The 15,983-nt window shown below is 37.3% G+C and overlaps 1 protein-coding gene across 1 annotated transcript in view; it reads right to left on the bottom strand.

The window, feature by feature from the left end:
* PIK3C2G (phosphatidylinositol-4-phosphate 3-kinase catalytic subunit type 2 gamma) overlaps positions 1 to 15,983 on the bottom strand; it is a 208,249-nt gene that overhangs the window by 172,807 nt on the left and 19,459 nt on the right. The window contains 2 exon segments of the mRNA XM_037390442.1: positions 1,516 to 1,586; positions 9,393 to 9,495. Of these exon segments, the coding sequence (XP_037246339.1) occupies positions 1,516 to 1,586; positions 9,393 to 9,495 (174 nt within the window).

The raw sequence follows: 15,983 nt of genomic DNA, 5'->3' as shown, positions 1-15,983 counted from the left end.
AATGAACACCCTACACTGATACTGTAGCATAATACTGTGGTTTGGTTTTTCATTTCTTCCATAATAATTCCCAACATTTGTTTTATCTTTTTTGCAGCTGCTGTGCACCAAGATGACATTCAGAGCTATTTATTATAACCCCAAGAACTCACTCATGGCGGTAAAAGTCAGCTTGAAGCCTATGATTTCACATGTGAATTTAAGACCATCTCCTCCCATCTACATTTATCTTCTCAAAATTTCATCTGCCACTTTATCACACACTCAGCTCAGCATTGTAAAATCCTTCTGCAAATCATCACAGGCAGTTCCTGTGCACATTATGGACAGCAAACTTTTGTCACTTAGCTATTACCCGTCTTTCTCAGATAAGTTAGAAATGCATTTGAGAGCACAAGGCCTGACCACAGATCTTTCTAGGTCATCGCTACTGGAAAATGTTTTCTCTTACCCATCAACAATCCATAAGACCAGCAGGAAATAGTGATCAAACACAGTTCAAGCTTTTAATTTTTCAATATTTACTGAATTTGTGGTTGAAGAAAGAAAGTATTTATTGTCCTACAGTAGCAGAGGAAATTTTGCAGATCATGGTTGATTTGCACCTCAACATCTTTTATCACATATCCCCTCTGAAGACTCTCTTTGCAATGGAAAAGGCCACACACTTTACACCACAAGAAATAAAACAATCAGTAAGTAGTGTCTTTATAGACTGTATGGTTGGTTTGATCTATTTATACCAAGGACCAGAATGGAAATTTGGGCCATGCTCCTAGGAAACCAGATGGGTCCTCAGTAAGCACCAGATATCCACCTTGTTCAAGTCACTCTCTATTTTCCTCCATCTGCTAAATGACAGGTGTGGCATTTACCGTTCTTGGCAAAGTACTGTATAACACATTGATGAAAAACATTACAAAAAGTGTTAACAGCTTCTTTATCTAACTGCATGAAATGGAACATAATGAAAGTTGAATGAAGAATCTATCTCATTTAGTGCTTGTCCACGGTAGGTTAGCTTTAGAGTCAGGTGCACTTTGAGTGCTAAGTTAAAAGCGTGCCATACCTAGCCTGCATTAAAAACCAAACCAAACCACACCACGCTAAAACAAAACATCACTCAACTGTGAAATCACAGGCATAATGAAGAGCAAATCTGTTACTTTTACAGCATTTACTTTTGAAAATTCTCCAAGAGCAACGCACACATAAAAATTATGACTCCTTCAATCCTGGGAATCTTTGGAAAACATGAAAGTTCTAATGAAATCTTTAATGACATGGAAGGGAGAGAATGGGGGAAAATTACACAGATCTGTAAATGATTATAGATTTTTGCTAAGCAATCACAAGAAGGTCTGAAAAGTCTAAAACATCAGACCAAATTTCTTTCTCTTTGGTATCATTCCTGTCCTCCCCAGTAGGTCTTGGGATTGTCCTTTGAGGCCAGGAGGCTCACTACAAAGATGAATAACTGCAAAGAGAAATACTGTTAAATACCAGTATTCTTACCGAGTCAGTCTCCAGCCACAAGTGTCTTCAAACAGCTGATTCACACTGAACTGTCTTTGGTCATCTTCCTGCTGTTGAAGAGAGGGCATAGAGTGAGATATAGTGTTCTGATATGAAGAATATATGTTGGAGAGATTTGCTTGGTATTTTCCAAAGTTGGCATGTTGATTTAGAAACTCTCAGAGTGTTCAGGATGTTTCAATCTGAAATTTAGTTTGGTGAATCTCTCTTGTGTTACGCTGGGTCATACTGTATAGAAGGCCAAACCAGATTGTCATGGTAGTTCCTTCTAGCTAATATAGATTAAGACTATAGCCAGGCCTCAGCAAACCCTGGCTCTGCCTTCTTGTTACAGGCAGCAGAAGGTACCCTTTTATACACTTCTGATGCAGCAGAAATCAGTTTGCATCCACAACCAAAGTGCCGTTTCCTTTTCTAAGAGAACAGAATGGAGTACATTTGTAGCATCCTTTGCAACCCCTCTGCAGGGACTTGTTTTAGTGAAGAGCCACGGAATTGATCAAAGCCCTAAAGCATTTTTCGTATGAGGAGAGGCTGACCTGGGACTGCTTAGTCTGGAGAAGGGAAAGCTCAGGGGAAATCTTAAAAATGCGTACAAATATCTGATGGGAAATAATGAAGACAAGTGAGTCAGACTCTTCAGTAGCCCTTATTGACAGGACAAGAGATAAAGGGCAGAAATTAAATACAAGAAATCCTGTGAGGTCCCTTCCAACCTAAATAATTCTGTCATTTTGCCTTATTTGACACATTCTGCTGACCAAACCTGTCCCCATTCAGATATAGTCCTTTCTCCAGCCCCATGGATTTGCTAGGCATGTACTGTTAGCATGTGGCACCACCGCGTCCTGAAAATTCTGCCCTTTTTCTGACTCATGTTTGAACCCATATCCCTATAACTCGATGGGAAAATTACTGAGGGTCTTGTGACAAGCATGACCTCAAATTTATTGTTCAAGGATTACAAAGGGAATGACATTATGAAGAGGTATAACACTAGGATGGGTGGAGGGATGAGAGAGAAAAGAATTAAATAAGAAAACAGAAGCAGGAGAGCAGCACAGCACATAGGCATCTAGTGGTGATGAGCTTCTGTTTCCCTAGTGGCTAGAACAGGAGCCAGACATTTTTCTTAGTATCTCCAGAAATGCAAATGATGGCTGGGATGGGCACAGCTTAGGCAACCAAGTTACAGACTATTTATTTACATGTGTACTGATCTAAAATATTTGATTGCTGAAATGTGAAGCAGAGGAGAGAAATTATATTTGGCCGAGGATCCAGAAGAATCTGAAAGATGACTCCATTTTAAGCTGGACTAAACTAATGAAACTTCCAAATTCTTTGTGAAGGGAAGACAAAATGGTTTAACCTTAAGCAAAACATTTCAGTAAAGAAAAAAATTCCATCTGTTAATCTTTTACTGTTATAACATTCACACAATAAAAAAAGATTTCAAGAAAAATGAGAACAGCGTAACCCAACAGTGATTAAATATGATTCATGATTTTTCCCCCCTCTTAAACAGAATTTGAAAGAAAATTTCCATATTCTAAAGGAAAAAAGTACCGTTGTCTTCTTGCTTGCTTAAAAAAGCCTTCTCCTAATATTTTGAATGCTAGTGAATTCAAATATTGGAAGCTTGTTCAGAATAAGGTGAGCACATTAGCATTTTTTCTAGTGCATTGAAGTATAATACTGGTTTAAATCTAACATTCCTAAAAACTTGTGTTTCTGCTATGGTTGGATTCAATTAAAATATGTTAACTGACATGTGAATTAATTCACACTAATTTTGCTTTAGATTGCTATATAGGGATTTAGCAATAGCACCGTTTAAGGAGCAGGAACTTGCTGAGCTAAATACATTACAGATGTTCTGTAAAGAATTCCCACCTGGAGTGCTACTATCTCTTTTATCACATTGTGGCAATAAATGAAAGATGAATTAGACAAATGAAATAGAAGGGGGAAAAGTAAGAAAAACACTCTCATGCATTAAGCCCTGAATATATGCGTCTTAGACCTAAGCACTATGCTCCACTTGGTCTGGGCATTTAATCTTATACAAACGCCTCTGTTCCTTATCTCAGTGTATTGACATGAGAGTGTCAAATGTTATTGTAATGGAGAAAATAGGGTAAGTATTTGGGGGGCTAGGAGATGCCTTTGAGAATAGATGGTCTTTCCTCAGCTGATTTCAGAATCTGCCTCTCAACCCCACTGAACTGCTCCTACAAAAATAGCTTATAGATGCCAGTTTCCCGAGTGCAGTACTAACGGGGCTACATATGGCTATGACCTAGTAACTGCTAGTTTTGCTCACAACTCGTCTTCTGTCCATACCATACTCCTGAGGCTTGGAGCACCTTGGACCTCTGACAGTTATCAAGCTGCTCCAATGTATGCTAGAGGACTGGTAAAACATCTGAAGCTTTGAGAATATTTTGTACTGCTACCATAATCGGAAACAAGCATTTCAGGAATGAAATAGCAGCCAGCACTCCATAGCTGCTTACTATAACATCATGATTTGAATTTGCTGCCTCTAGACAGAGCAATAGTCATTCACATCCATCTTGACTCTCAGCAAATCATACTTCTTTTTTTTTTTTTTTTTTTTTTTTTTTAAGTCACATTACCCTACAGATGAGTAGTGTAAATGTTCTGCAAAATCCACCCTGCAGTTTTGTAATGTCGCTGCATGCTTAGTGGTCATGCTGCCACCTCTGGAGACCTTACAAATAGCAGAGCACATCTGAACTGAGCAATCATAGGGACAAGGCTTGAGCTACAGAACAAGATTGATAAATGACAAACTGCCTCCTTCTGCTCATACACTGACAGTACTAGAGGACAGGGAGAGATGAACTTGGAAACAATGTGATACAGACTGAAGGAGGAAGCCCTGAAGCTTAGAGAGACATTTGATATGTGTGATTGATAGGAACCCAGAAGCTTAAGGGGATCTGATGGACTCGGGCAACAGGTGGGTGTATGAATTATTTAGCACCTGAATATATGTGGGCGATTATTATATAGAAGGGCTGACAAGATATTCATATGTTTCTGTGATACTTGTTAAACTATAACCTTAGTGGAGTTTTCTATAAAATAACATATTCCAAAGTTCATAATTTGAGAGTCCACACAGATTAACTCACAAAAATAAACCCTGGCTACATATGTGCATAACTCTCTGAGATAGCTGAAGAATCTTAAGGGTCTCAAAATTTGTGCCTTTACAAAAAAAAAAAAAAAAAAAAAAAAAAAAAAAAAGCAGCACACTATTTTCACATCTTTTTATAGGAATTCTGATGATGGGGAATTTATTTTCCAAAAACTGCTACTAAGTCTGTGACTTTCAAAAACATTTTACAACCGGAGCCAACAAGTCTGACTGTGAGCTCAGTGCAGACTGCCTCAGCTCCTTGAATTTAGTGTGGTTGGAGCAGGTTTGGTTTCAAAAGACTCCCAGAAAGTGAAAGGAAACACTGCAGCTTTCAATGCACCATGGCCTGTGTCTCCTCTGTTAGGTTTTGTCTTTTCCTGACAGACTGGCTGGTGCTCTGCCTGTGAGCAGGACCTCTCCTTTCTGATACAAGTGCTCTGTCACAAGCATGCCCTGGAGCTGGAGGAAAACTCTGGGTCTATGACTTATGCCAGCTCAAGAGCTGCTCATGTTCTTTGCTATTATTAGTAAGCTGAAATAACTTCATGGCCTGAAGCTTTCAGAGCCATGTCAGTTACCGTAAAAGAGCGATCAATAATTCACTTGAAGATGGTAAAACCTGTTGTAAGTTATGAATTACAGTTACACAAATTCTTTGAGACAATAAATGTTTTCTAATGGCTTGAACACTGCTAATTTGTCTTCCAGGCTTGCTAAGTTACTTGTCTGAAAGACTATTTTTGTTTGTTTGTAATCATTCTACCTGGTAATTACAACCATTTTCAAAACGTGAAACATCAAGAAATGCTCAGTCTCTGCTCCTGGCCCCCACAGTGCACTGCAATACATTAAACCTCATTTAGACTTGTCAAACTGCAATAGAGTTGAAGCAGACTGAGAATATTAATAGAACATGAAACATTTTACAGTAGCACAATTTTATGGGATACTTAAATACAAGAAAAGGCTCCCTTCTATCTGAGGTGCTACACAATCCCTCTCTAAAGAGTCACAAACATTTAAATAATGGAAAACCCCATCTTGTCATGATGGACCACTGACTTTTCTCATCTGTGATTATGTTTGGAATGTTAACAATTCATTAAGTCTGGTAAAAATAATTAAGACTGGTATATATGAAAATAATATATATATTTTTAAGGTTCAGGAAATATCACTTGCTGGTTGCTTTAGTCCAAAAATCCCTTTCTGGAAGCAAGTGAGGCTCTTGTTAGAAACCCGTAAGCATTCTTTGGTGCCTGTCCACTGCAAAGATTCATGCTTTCCCCAGATAATCAGTACGTGGGGAAACTCTGAAAAAATGGATCTCTTGGATAGGCAGAGCACTCTCTGGAAATGTGATTTGTATAGAAGTTTCTGCTTCTACACTGTTCCATTGTGCATTTCTTTCTAAACATCACCTAGAGACTAGGAATTTAACACTTCTACCAACTACAACTTGTGGAATTTGTGCTTAGGAATTGCCTCTTAGAGACCACCTAGGTTAAAGTACAGAACAGAACAGTTCTGTAGTCAAAACAAATCTAGCAGTCATTATTCAGGATAACTGTAATCCACCTACACTGAGCCACCACTTCACAGGAGGACTATTGGATTTTCTCCACATTCATTGTCATTCTCAAGATTCCAATGTGGAGAAAAATCTGAAAGGTGCAGGATTCCCATTCCTGTCAACAGAAAATCTTTGTCTGGCTAGACTGGAAAATCAAGCTTCAGTATGTTGCTGTATTATAAAGATAACCTTACGTTCCCTGTATAAGCCTTACCTGGCAGTTTGGTAGGAACCTAGCATCCTGAAAATTTGTGTCTTAAAAGCCTTAAAAGTGTTAAGGCTAATAGATCTCATGTCTCAAAAAAACCCAAAAACAAATTAGAAAGTCACCCACTGGCTGAATGACCTGTGACTCAGTGTAAAGCCTCAGGCCAAATTTCTTGCCCTTAACTCCTCATTTCAGGACAATTTTCTCTTTCTGAACACTTCATAACAGAATTCCAGCTTCCCACATAAGGAAAGGAAGCAAGTATTAATCTTAAAAATTAATAAAATAATTCAGCTGAATTCACAAAAGAATTGCGAACATTTAGTTATTGGTCAAATCTCATAAACTGTCTGATTAAAAAAAAAAAAGTAGAGTAGTTGCACATTACTCGTAAGTATTCATTTATACTGGTTATTAAGCATAACAGTAAAATAATAGTAATTTCATATACAGACAGATATTTTTAACTATGCTTCACAATTTTGACAGTGTTATGTAAAGTGAGCAAGAATCATGAAGTCAGCCTCCAGATGGCATTGATACAGAGTTTTGCTTCCTTAGCACACAAAAAAGCTTTAAAGCCTCAGAAGAGGCTCTTGAACATATCATTATGTTCCAAAGCAGGTAATTTTGATGATCTATAGTAACAGCAGATTTATATACAACAAATAGGTCATTTGCTCTACATTTTAGTTTTTCTGTTTGGAGACAGAGTAATATGTAGAGAATTAATCATTGACTTGGAGTTTTGAAGAGGAGATTGTCAAGACATTGTCTGAGGCTCCTTTTTTTTCAGTATGTGCGTGTAAAAAATACTTCATGCTATATGCATATATGTAGCAAAAAGCATTTGTATCAAACTTACTGATGTCACTGATTTCTCAGGCCAGAAACGCTGGAAATGCCCAGCAGGAGGGTCAATAATATATTATTTCATTTAAAAGATAGAGATACTGACATAAAAAGACTAAACAGCATTTCCACCATTACACGTACTTACGTGTGTCCATAATTATATCTAATCACCAATAATCCACTCTTTCTTTGGAAGCACTATAGGGAAAAATGAGGTCTTACATCTCCTCACACAGGATCTCTTGTCACAGATCTAACACCAGAAAGGACTATGATGACCTTCAGATCTCTTCTTAATACTGACAATGGAAAACAGGAATGGTGATTCCTGCCTCGATCTGAACAACCTGCAGTTAAATGACAACAAGGTACCACAGATACTTTCCCAAGACAAAGCTCATTTCAATGGTCACTGGACATGTTCCTTTGCTGCTGTGATATGGGGATGAGGTAAGTAAGGACTCATGAGACAGACACTTGCTTATCCCCTTCTGAAGGTATATTCAAACATCAACTTATTTTTTCTAGACTGAGAGCAAATAGTTGGCAATTCTTTGGTCTGTATAGTTTTTGAAGAAGTGACCTATTGAGGAAAACTTTCATGTTTTCTGATTTACTTCCTTTTGGATGATGTTATACCAAAAAGAATCAGTGGTTTAAAAAAATTAAATAATTAAGTGAATAATATTGATACTGCATAATGCCAATAATTTAAGTTAGGATTGTACATATCAGCACTAAATTATTCTTCTTTTATTTATACAGTGGTTGAAATATTAAATATATAGATATAGATATAGATATAGATATAGATACAGATATAGATATAGATATAGATATAGATATAGATATAGATATAGATATAGATATAGATACAGATACAGATACAGATATAGATATAGATATAGATATATAGATAGAGATAGAGATAGAGATAGAGATAGAGATAGATGATATAGATATAGATATAGATATAGATATAGATATAGATATAGATATAGATATAGATATAGATATAGATATAGATATAGATATAGATATAGATATAGATATAGATTAGATATAGATATAGATATTTGGCCGCTGTATTATAGTCCTTTTTTAATGCTCTAGGTAATGTATTAAATGATGTTTCACATGATGAAATATAACAGATATGAAAAGAAAGTTCCTACCTTTTTATATTAGAAATCTGCCATCTGACCCATATATTGACAGATTCAAGCTGATAGCAGATGTATGCAAAGCAGGTAATTGGTACTATCTGTGAACAGAATCAACACACTGCCAAGTGAAACTGCCCAGAACAAAGCCTCTGCTGTACTGCAAACTCTGGGTTGGAAGTAATTCAAGGTGGTTCACTGGGAATAAAGCTCACATTTAATAGCACAGGTCAGTGTCATTAAAGCTCAGTAATCCACTGCAAGAACGCTTAAACTCAAATAATCTGAATAGGAATCTCCCTGGATTTAAGGCGATGAAAAAACATTTTTTTCTGTAAGGACTACATGTCCTTACAGATAACATTTCTGCATGTCTGCAAAAAGAACATACAAACACACAAAATTAGGCATCACACATGCACAAACACACTAACTGTGATTCTGCCTTTTATCAACATACCCTGTTTTTCAGTGATAGTGACAAGAGTCCAGATCTAATTAATTTTACATAGTACTTGGAGTGGTTTTGCACTTGTTGTATTTCAAAACATAGAAAGGCCAACAAAAATAAGAATGAAGAAATATTGCTCACCTGAAATAAACAGCACTAAATTCTGACAAAACTGATTTTTTTTCTAAAATGGTAACCTTTGGTCTTTTTCAGTTGAGTGTTTTCTACAGTAACTCACTAGATATAAGTGTGAGAGCAAAGCAGAGATGTTTCTCAGTAGGTTTCAAATGCAGTTCAGAAATAATATATGTATTATCAGAAAAGCAAATAATTTCTCTTTGATTATTACTGCAGGTTGTTACATAAAAGGATTGGTGGAACATTATTCCTTCAGAGATGCTGAAAGGAGGAGGAGGGGAAAAAAGACAACATACCGTTCGAGCCAAGCTTTGCTTCAAAATACTAGTGTCATGTAGTCGAAGCTGAATGCAGGTGGTTGCCTTGCGAAGACTTTCATGGCTGCCCAAAGTATGATTACTGCAGTTTGAGGGGGAAAAAACCAAACCAAAACCAAATGGTTACCTCTGCTTGCAACTTCCTTTCCTCCCCCCTCCCCCCCTAAAAGCACCAGTGGACTGAATTCTAAGTGCAAGGTGGATTGAATGATATAAAGCCTGTATTTGGCACCTACTTCTATGAAAACTGATGACATTTGGTTCTGGCATATTTTCTGGTGAAACAATTTAAGAATAATTGCTTAGTTGTATCTTTGACCATTAAGTTCTATTGCAGAACAATGACACAGACAAAGAATACGCTAAAAAAGCTGCATGTGCTCCCAAGCCTTGAAATTATTCATGCATATTCTTCAAACCCAGATTAGCACAATTTATACAAAGTATCTTGGTTATGAATGCACCACTGCAGAATGGCTTGTAGTGCTTGATACTTAACTTGAAAAATCAAATATTAACTATAAATTTGAAAATCACATACATGAGGACAGGTGGTCCTTGATTCTCAAAAAAATCAAAGTTCTCTGTTCCCTGTGCAGCTCACACAGAGATGGTAAAAGAAGCTGTGAGTTAATCTTCCTTCTCAAATCACACACCAGCTAAACTCAGATGCAGAGCTCTAATCACTAAACTGAAGTGGTTCCTACACACTATTCTGCTGGTCAAGGATGCCCTAGCACCCCATGACAGGGGAATTCCTTGTTCTTATTTGCCTCTTCAGAGTAGCTTCTAGTCCACTTATCACTCTTGGCAATCTCTTCTAAGTTACAACACAGCCTTAGTTTATCACTCTTAAAATTACTTGGAACAAAAATAATTTCAGTTTCCCTTCCACTTTTTGTTTTAATAAGGTCAAATAATGCAAAAACTATTTCAGAGTTAAGGCAAACATCTTTTTTACATTTAAAACATCCTTTGGGATTAATGGGTAGGAAAATTTGCACTAATTTTTGCAAAGGCAAACTCATCACCAAAACAAGTCAATATGCATATCAGTTACACCTCTAGTGCATGTTCAATTAGATTCATTTTGCTTTTTCCAAGCCTCCAGACACACAAATGGATATTCTATATTTATACAGATTTACAGCACAGCAAGTTGTTTCAGAAGTCCCTGGGCCATGAAGGAAAGATGACTCTTTTCTGGTTCTGGTGCCATGGAAAACTCAGAATTCAGATGTAAACGGTGTTTCTTTCTACCTAAAAGAGCATTTGATGGAATGTCTGAATAAAACTGGCTAGATTTAGTTCCAAAAAATCTGCTTACCCTATGAATAAATCATGGAAAGTGTGAGCTGGGGGAGAGACTCCTGTCTCGCATGGCAGCAGAGCTGTCCAGCACAAAAGAATGGTTAAACTTATATAAACATGCTGTACATAATTGCCATGCAGCACAATTACAGGGAATTCATATATCTTGTAAATGTTCTGCACCTATACTACACTGTAGTTAAGTAAAATACATACTGACCACAGTGGTCACAAAAGGTGTAGGTGTGGATACAGGAATTTTGAATTTTTTTAAACAAATACATTAAAAGTCACAAAAGACAAACCCATTTCCATCAGAAACAGCAATACATAAAACAAGGTTCTAAGTTCTTCCATACATTTGCAGAATTCCTTGACTTTAAAAGCATGAAGTACAGATGAAAGACTGAGAGAAGTTAACAGCAGCACAGTAAAATACCTGTACTGGTGGAAGGCACATTGCTGCTATGCCTCAACCTTTCTCAAAATCCTTTACAAGCAAAAGACTAAGTGACCTATTCCCAGTTCCTGGGACTGTATCAATGCATAGATTATCTCGTGTTGCTCCTCAGCTCCTGCCTGTGTTACATCTGCCCATGGTTATCTTGAAATTTCTTCCTCTCCTCATTTTACCTAATCACATCTGTCTCGTGACTCTAATGATGAACTCTCCCGTGTTCCTTTCATCCTTTAGAACTGCCTCACACTGTTTTTTACCTTTTACCCCACAGTTACTCCTGTTTTTTACTATTCTGCATTACCTTCAACCTTCGGACAGGCATAGTAACAAGAAAATTACAAAGAAACACATCTGTGAGCACCGAGTCACATTTTCCCGATTTCTTCAGTATACAGGTTCCTATTGCAACGCCAACATTCTACCAAGCCAATGACAGAAATTGGTGTAGCTATACCAATATAAATGAGCCTTCTGTTAGTGTAAATTGGTATAGCTATACCTTCTTCTATAGTTACAAGTTTCTGTCACAGAGGTAAAAAAACCTATCTTTTGCAAGTATAATTGTTCCATGTCATCGTGCTTCCAGGCAAAACAAGCTACACCAACAGAAGTGGAATTTTGTTGTTATAACTACATTTACACTAGTGGTTTATGTTAGCTCTGCTGTGTCAGGCAGATACTATACATCACCAAATCCTTTATTGACATAGCGATGCTGCCCTGAAACATTGCAGTCAGAAGTACTGGCCATACAGTTGACTTCATGTCACAAATACAAAGAGAAAAGTTTTGACAGGTATTGTGACACAAGAGACTGGACAGATGGATTAATGCCTCAATAAAATAATGTGGAAACATGGTCTAGATGAAAAGTGAAGTACAAGAAACAGAGGTGTAGCTTTGCCATAGACTGACAGACTACCTTTTAGCCACTCCTAGACTGTAACACACTAAGCTGATCTGCTGCTACCTTTATTATTAAGATAAAAGTAATAAAGCCCCCTTTGGAGGACAGGATGATTATTAGTAACTGGTTTACAGTGCTCTGAGCTCTGTAAAGGAGACAGAAATAAAAATGCTACAACATTATTAACAATTTCCCACCTATTTTTATCTAGAATACTACGTGAAGAATAAAGCTTTCATAAGAATGCCATGCCAAAAGACATTAAGCAAAATGCAGTTTTTGTTTTTAAGAAACATGGTAATGAACTTGTCAAAGTAAAGTGGTCCCACAATATATCAGAAGCAGAGAAAGGGAAAAATCCCTCAGTCTCTTGAGACAGCCTCACCACTATATCACTTTGCTTCCCCACAGCAAGGTTCTCTGATGTGCTATAAGCTCCAAATCCTAACACAGTTCAATCAGACTTGGGTTTTGGTTTTTTTCTGCAAAAGGACTCAGCTAAGCAGCATCTCTGAATGAGAAGCTTAATCTACAGTGACAAGAGAAAATTAAGTTTATTTTTTACAAAGAACATATTCATCCAAAAGGTGCTTGCTTCTTATGATCCCAATCTGCATGAATATAACTCTGCCCAGTGTGTAATTAATAGCTTAAACTTCACTTTGAGTGAAAACGAATTCTTCTGTAGGTCTCAATTCTCAGAGAATAGAATTAGTAAAGCAAAAAAATGTCATCAGTAAGGTCACAGGCAAGCATGTGAGCAGAAATGATAAGCATTTAGACTATTCCATACACTGGCTCACTGTGTTAGCTGAACTGCAAAGCAGTAAGGTAACTGCAAATTATACTATGGTAGATTGTGGATAGAATTAAAATTACATAAGAAAAGATCCTTTAAAAAAAAAACAACTAAGCCTTAAAAAAAATATAAAAAAAAGGAAAACAAGGCATGTTTTGAAATAAAGCTTTATATCCTTGGACTACATTCCTTTGCTGAGTCTACATTACCACAACTTATTGCTAGCAGGCAGATCAATAATAAAAAATAACAAAAAAAAGCACCCCATATTCTTATATATACTTGTGATTTGTTTTATTAGGCATTTCAGGATGCCCTGAGTTTGTGGCCTGTAGTTCTAAAGGCAAAATGTCTAAATGGAGGATTGATTTTTTCTTTCACATGAGAAAGGTTTGTTTTGGCTTGCTGCTGGCATTGAAAGCAAGAAGTTATTTGACACAAGTTGCTTAGCCCCAATTTAATTTATTTGTATAAAACATCTTTCATGAAGGGTATCATAAAATCATTTTTAGGCCATCCATTCTAAGTCTAAGGAAGGACAGGAAACTGTGACAGCAAGATTTAAAGGTAGATGTAAAAGGTTTGGATAATGGGATGATAAAGTGAAGAATTTTTAGAAACAGCAGGTGGCCCTCTAAGAAATAAAAGATTATTATGAACAGGACAAGTGTAAAGGAGTGGAGAGCACACCCACAGCTGGGAAACCTGGACAAGGAGGGAGAAGGAGGGTCTGTATATACATATGAAAATCAGAAACTTCCATTAATAGTGGCAAAAATTGATGACACAAATAGAGACTCTTTCAAGGAGTGTCTCTTTCTGCTTCCAGATCCACTTAGACTGAACATCTAAGAAAGGAACTGCAGCAAATCAAGTGGGGAAGTAACTAACATACACCTTACAATGACAGAAGGGGCAAGGACAAAGTGGTAACAAATCCTGATAGCTTCTACAGGCCCTGTAAGAAAAACTTGAGGGAAAAGGAAGTGCAGGAGGAAAAAGAAAGCCTGTAGGTTGAGGCAAGGCCAGGATTTCTCATCAGTAAACAAAATGAACTTAAAAGACCAGAAACCAAATGAGATTCCAAATCAGAACTTCACAGATGGCTCTATTAAGGACTGACCTACAGCTTATACACAGCCTTCTGAGTTTTGTAAAATTTGGATATTTGAAATCTGACACTGGTGAGTCATATAGGATGTGAACTCAAGGAGATCTCCACAGGAAGGGAATAATGGATGACGAAAGCTTGTGCACTTAACACAGAAGTATTTTTTCCCTATCTCTTTCAAAGCTAAACGGATTCTTGAAATCATCAAGTCTTTCAGGTGCTTCTGCAGAAGGCAGGGTGAAGTGCTTATTAATACAGTCCAATATAATAGCAAATTAAAGCTTTAACAGATCTTCACAATGTTATCTGCTTCATTAAACCACTCTGGTCTGATAAGAATTTATCATGTCACATTTTTGGCTTTACTTTAGTTTTTTTCTGGGTTACAGTAAAGCAGGAGCAGCAAAGAATTTATTCCCTTTGCTGCCTCATAATTTGGGGAACTTCTACTGGAATTCATCGCTGAACAATTTCCAAGTACTCTTCTGAGGAAGAACTCTGTACAAGTACATCAAATCACTCTGTTAGCAACATCGTGAGGAAAGCAATTTGTGCTAAAAGATTGCCCAAACATAAGAAAAATTTCACCCTGAGGCAACTCCGCAGGCCATGTTAAGCTACCCAAGGGATAATAATGGTCTGGGGTTCCAAATTTCAGATACAGGACTCTGATGAGGAGGCAGAAGAAGGGGAGCTGAAAGTACGACATAGTGTAGAATTGCAAGCTGCTGAGGCCAGAAGTGCAGCTCAGTGCTTTCTGCATAAGAGTGAAGGAGCAAAGCAAAAAAGCTGACAACATTATTGACCTTGTTTCACTGCTAATGAGACGTGCAGAGATGCTGCAAGTGCAGGAATTTAAACAGTCTGCTATTGATACATTCTTCCCACCAGTGAAAATAAAACTGTTTAGAACATACTGTACACTGTACTGAAATGCACTGAGCTCACCCTCAGTACAGTGACTCATTATTTCCATTTGCGTTAGCAATTAGTTTGCAATGAGAAGGGAGTCTTGAAAATAATAATAATAAAAACCCCCAAACCTCTGGCTTTTTATGTAATTAACAGATCTATGTGTGACCTACACTCAGTGGTTCTGGTGTTGCAATGCTTTGCACAGTGCACTGCTGTACTAGCTTCTGCTTTATGGAGGTTTGGACAAGAGTGGGCTTAGAAATGTTGTAGTCTCCATCTTTAGTTGCAAAGCATAATTCATCATAAACATCTGAACATTTGACCTGTGTAAGAGCAAAGTGTCCAAGTTGGATATAGAACAAAGCTAATTACACAGTGTGAAACCTGCTCTCACAACTACATTACTTTCATTAATCAAGTTGACTTGCTCCAGGCTAGTTCTGCTAATCTTTATGCTATACTGCAAACAGGACCGCTTCAAAATATTTCCCTTTTGATTATAGACATATTCTATTTTATTTAATGTTCTTTATGTCAACTGATGAGCCATGATTCCTGCAACGCCAGCTTAACATGTTACCACAGAGAACTGCCAACTTCTCCCATTCTGCCAAAAGTCACAGTCCCTACAGTACAGCTGACAACAGCCTGCACTTTAGCTGCTTCAACACAAAATCTGCTCACTTTTGCTGACAGATGAATTTAAGCTGCCAGAGGTTAAGAAACAACTAGCTGAGGCCAGTAGTGCCTTCAACCACCACAAGAGTTTACTTGAATGAATGTGAATCAGAGCATTTACTTCCTTACTTGTAGACTACATACATTCAGAAATACTGGTTTGTACATACAATGTGTTTTTCTTCAACTTGCAGTCAGCATCAAAGTGCTGACTTCATTTGCTTTGCTACTGGTACAACTGGATATGAAGTAAAATCACCTATTATGCAGCTGTATAATACTATCTCCTCTTTTTGGTGACTTCCCACTTTGAGTACATGCATACCTCCTCAAGCTTATAACACTCCTGTGAGATACTGGGAGGAGCAGCATCCTTGTATTACAGATAA

The sequence above is a fragment of the Falco rusticolus genome, chromosome 5 (assembly GCF_015220075.1).
Source record: "Falco rusticolus isolate bFalRus1 chromosome 5, bFalRus1.pri, whole genome shotgun sequence".
NCBI lineage: Eukaryota > Metazoa > Chordata > Aves > Falconiformes > Falconidae > Falco > Falco rusticolus.
The sequence above is the reverse complement of the archived record's forward strand: the minus strand, read 5'-3'. Positions and strand labels throughout refer to the sequence as shown.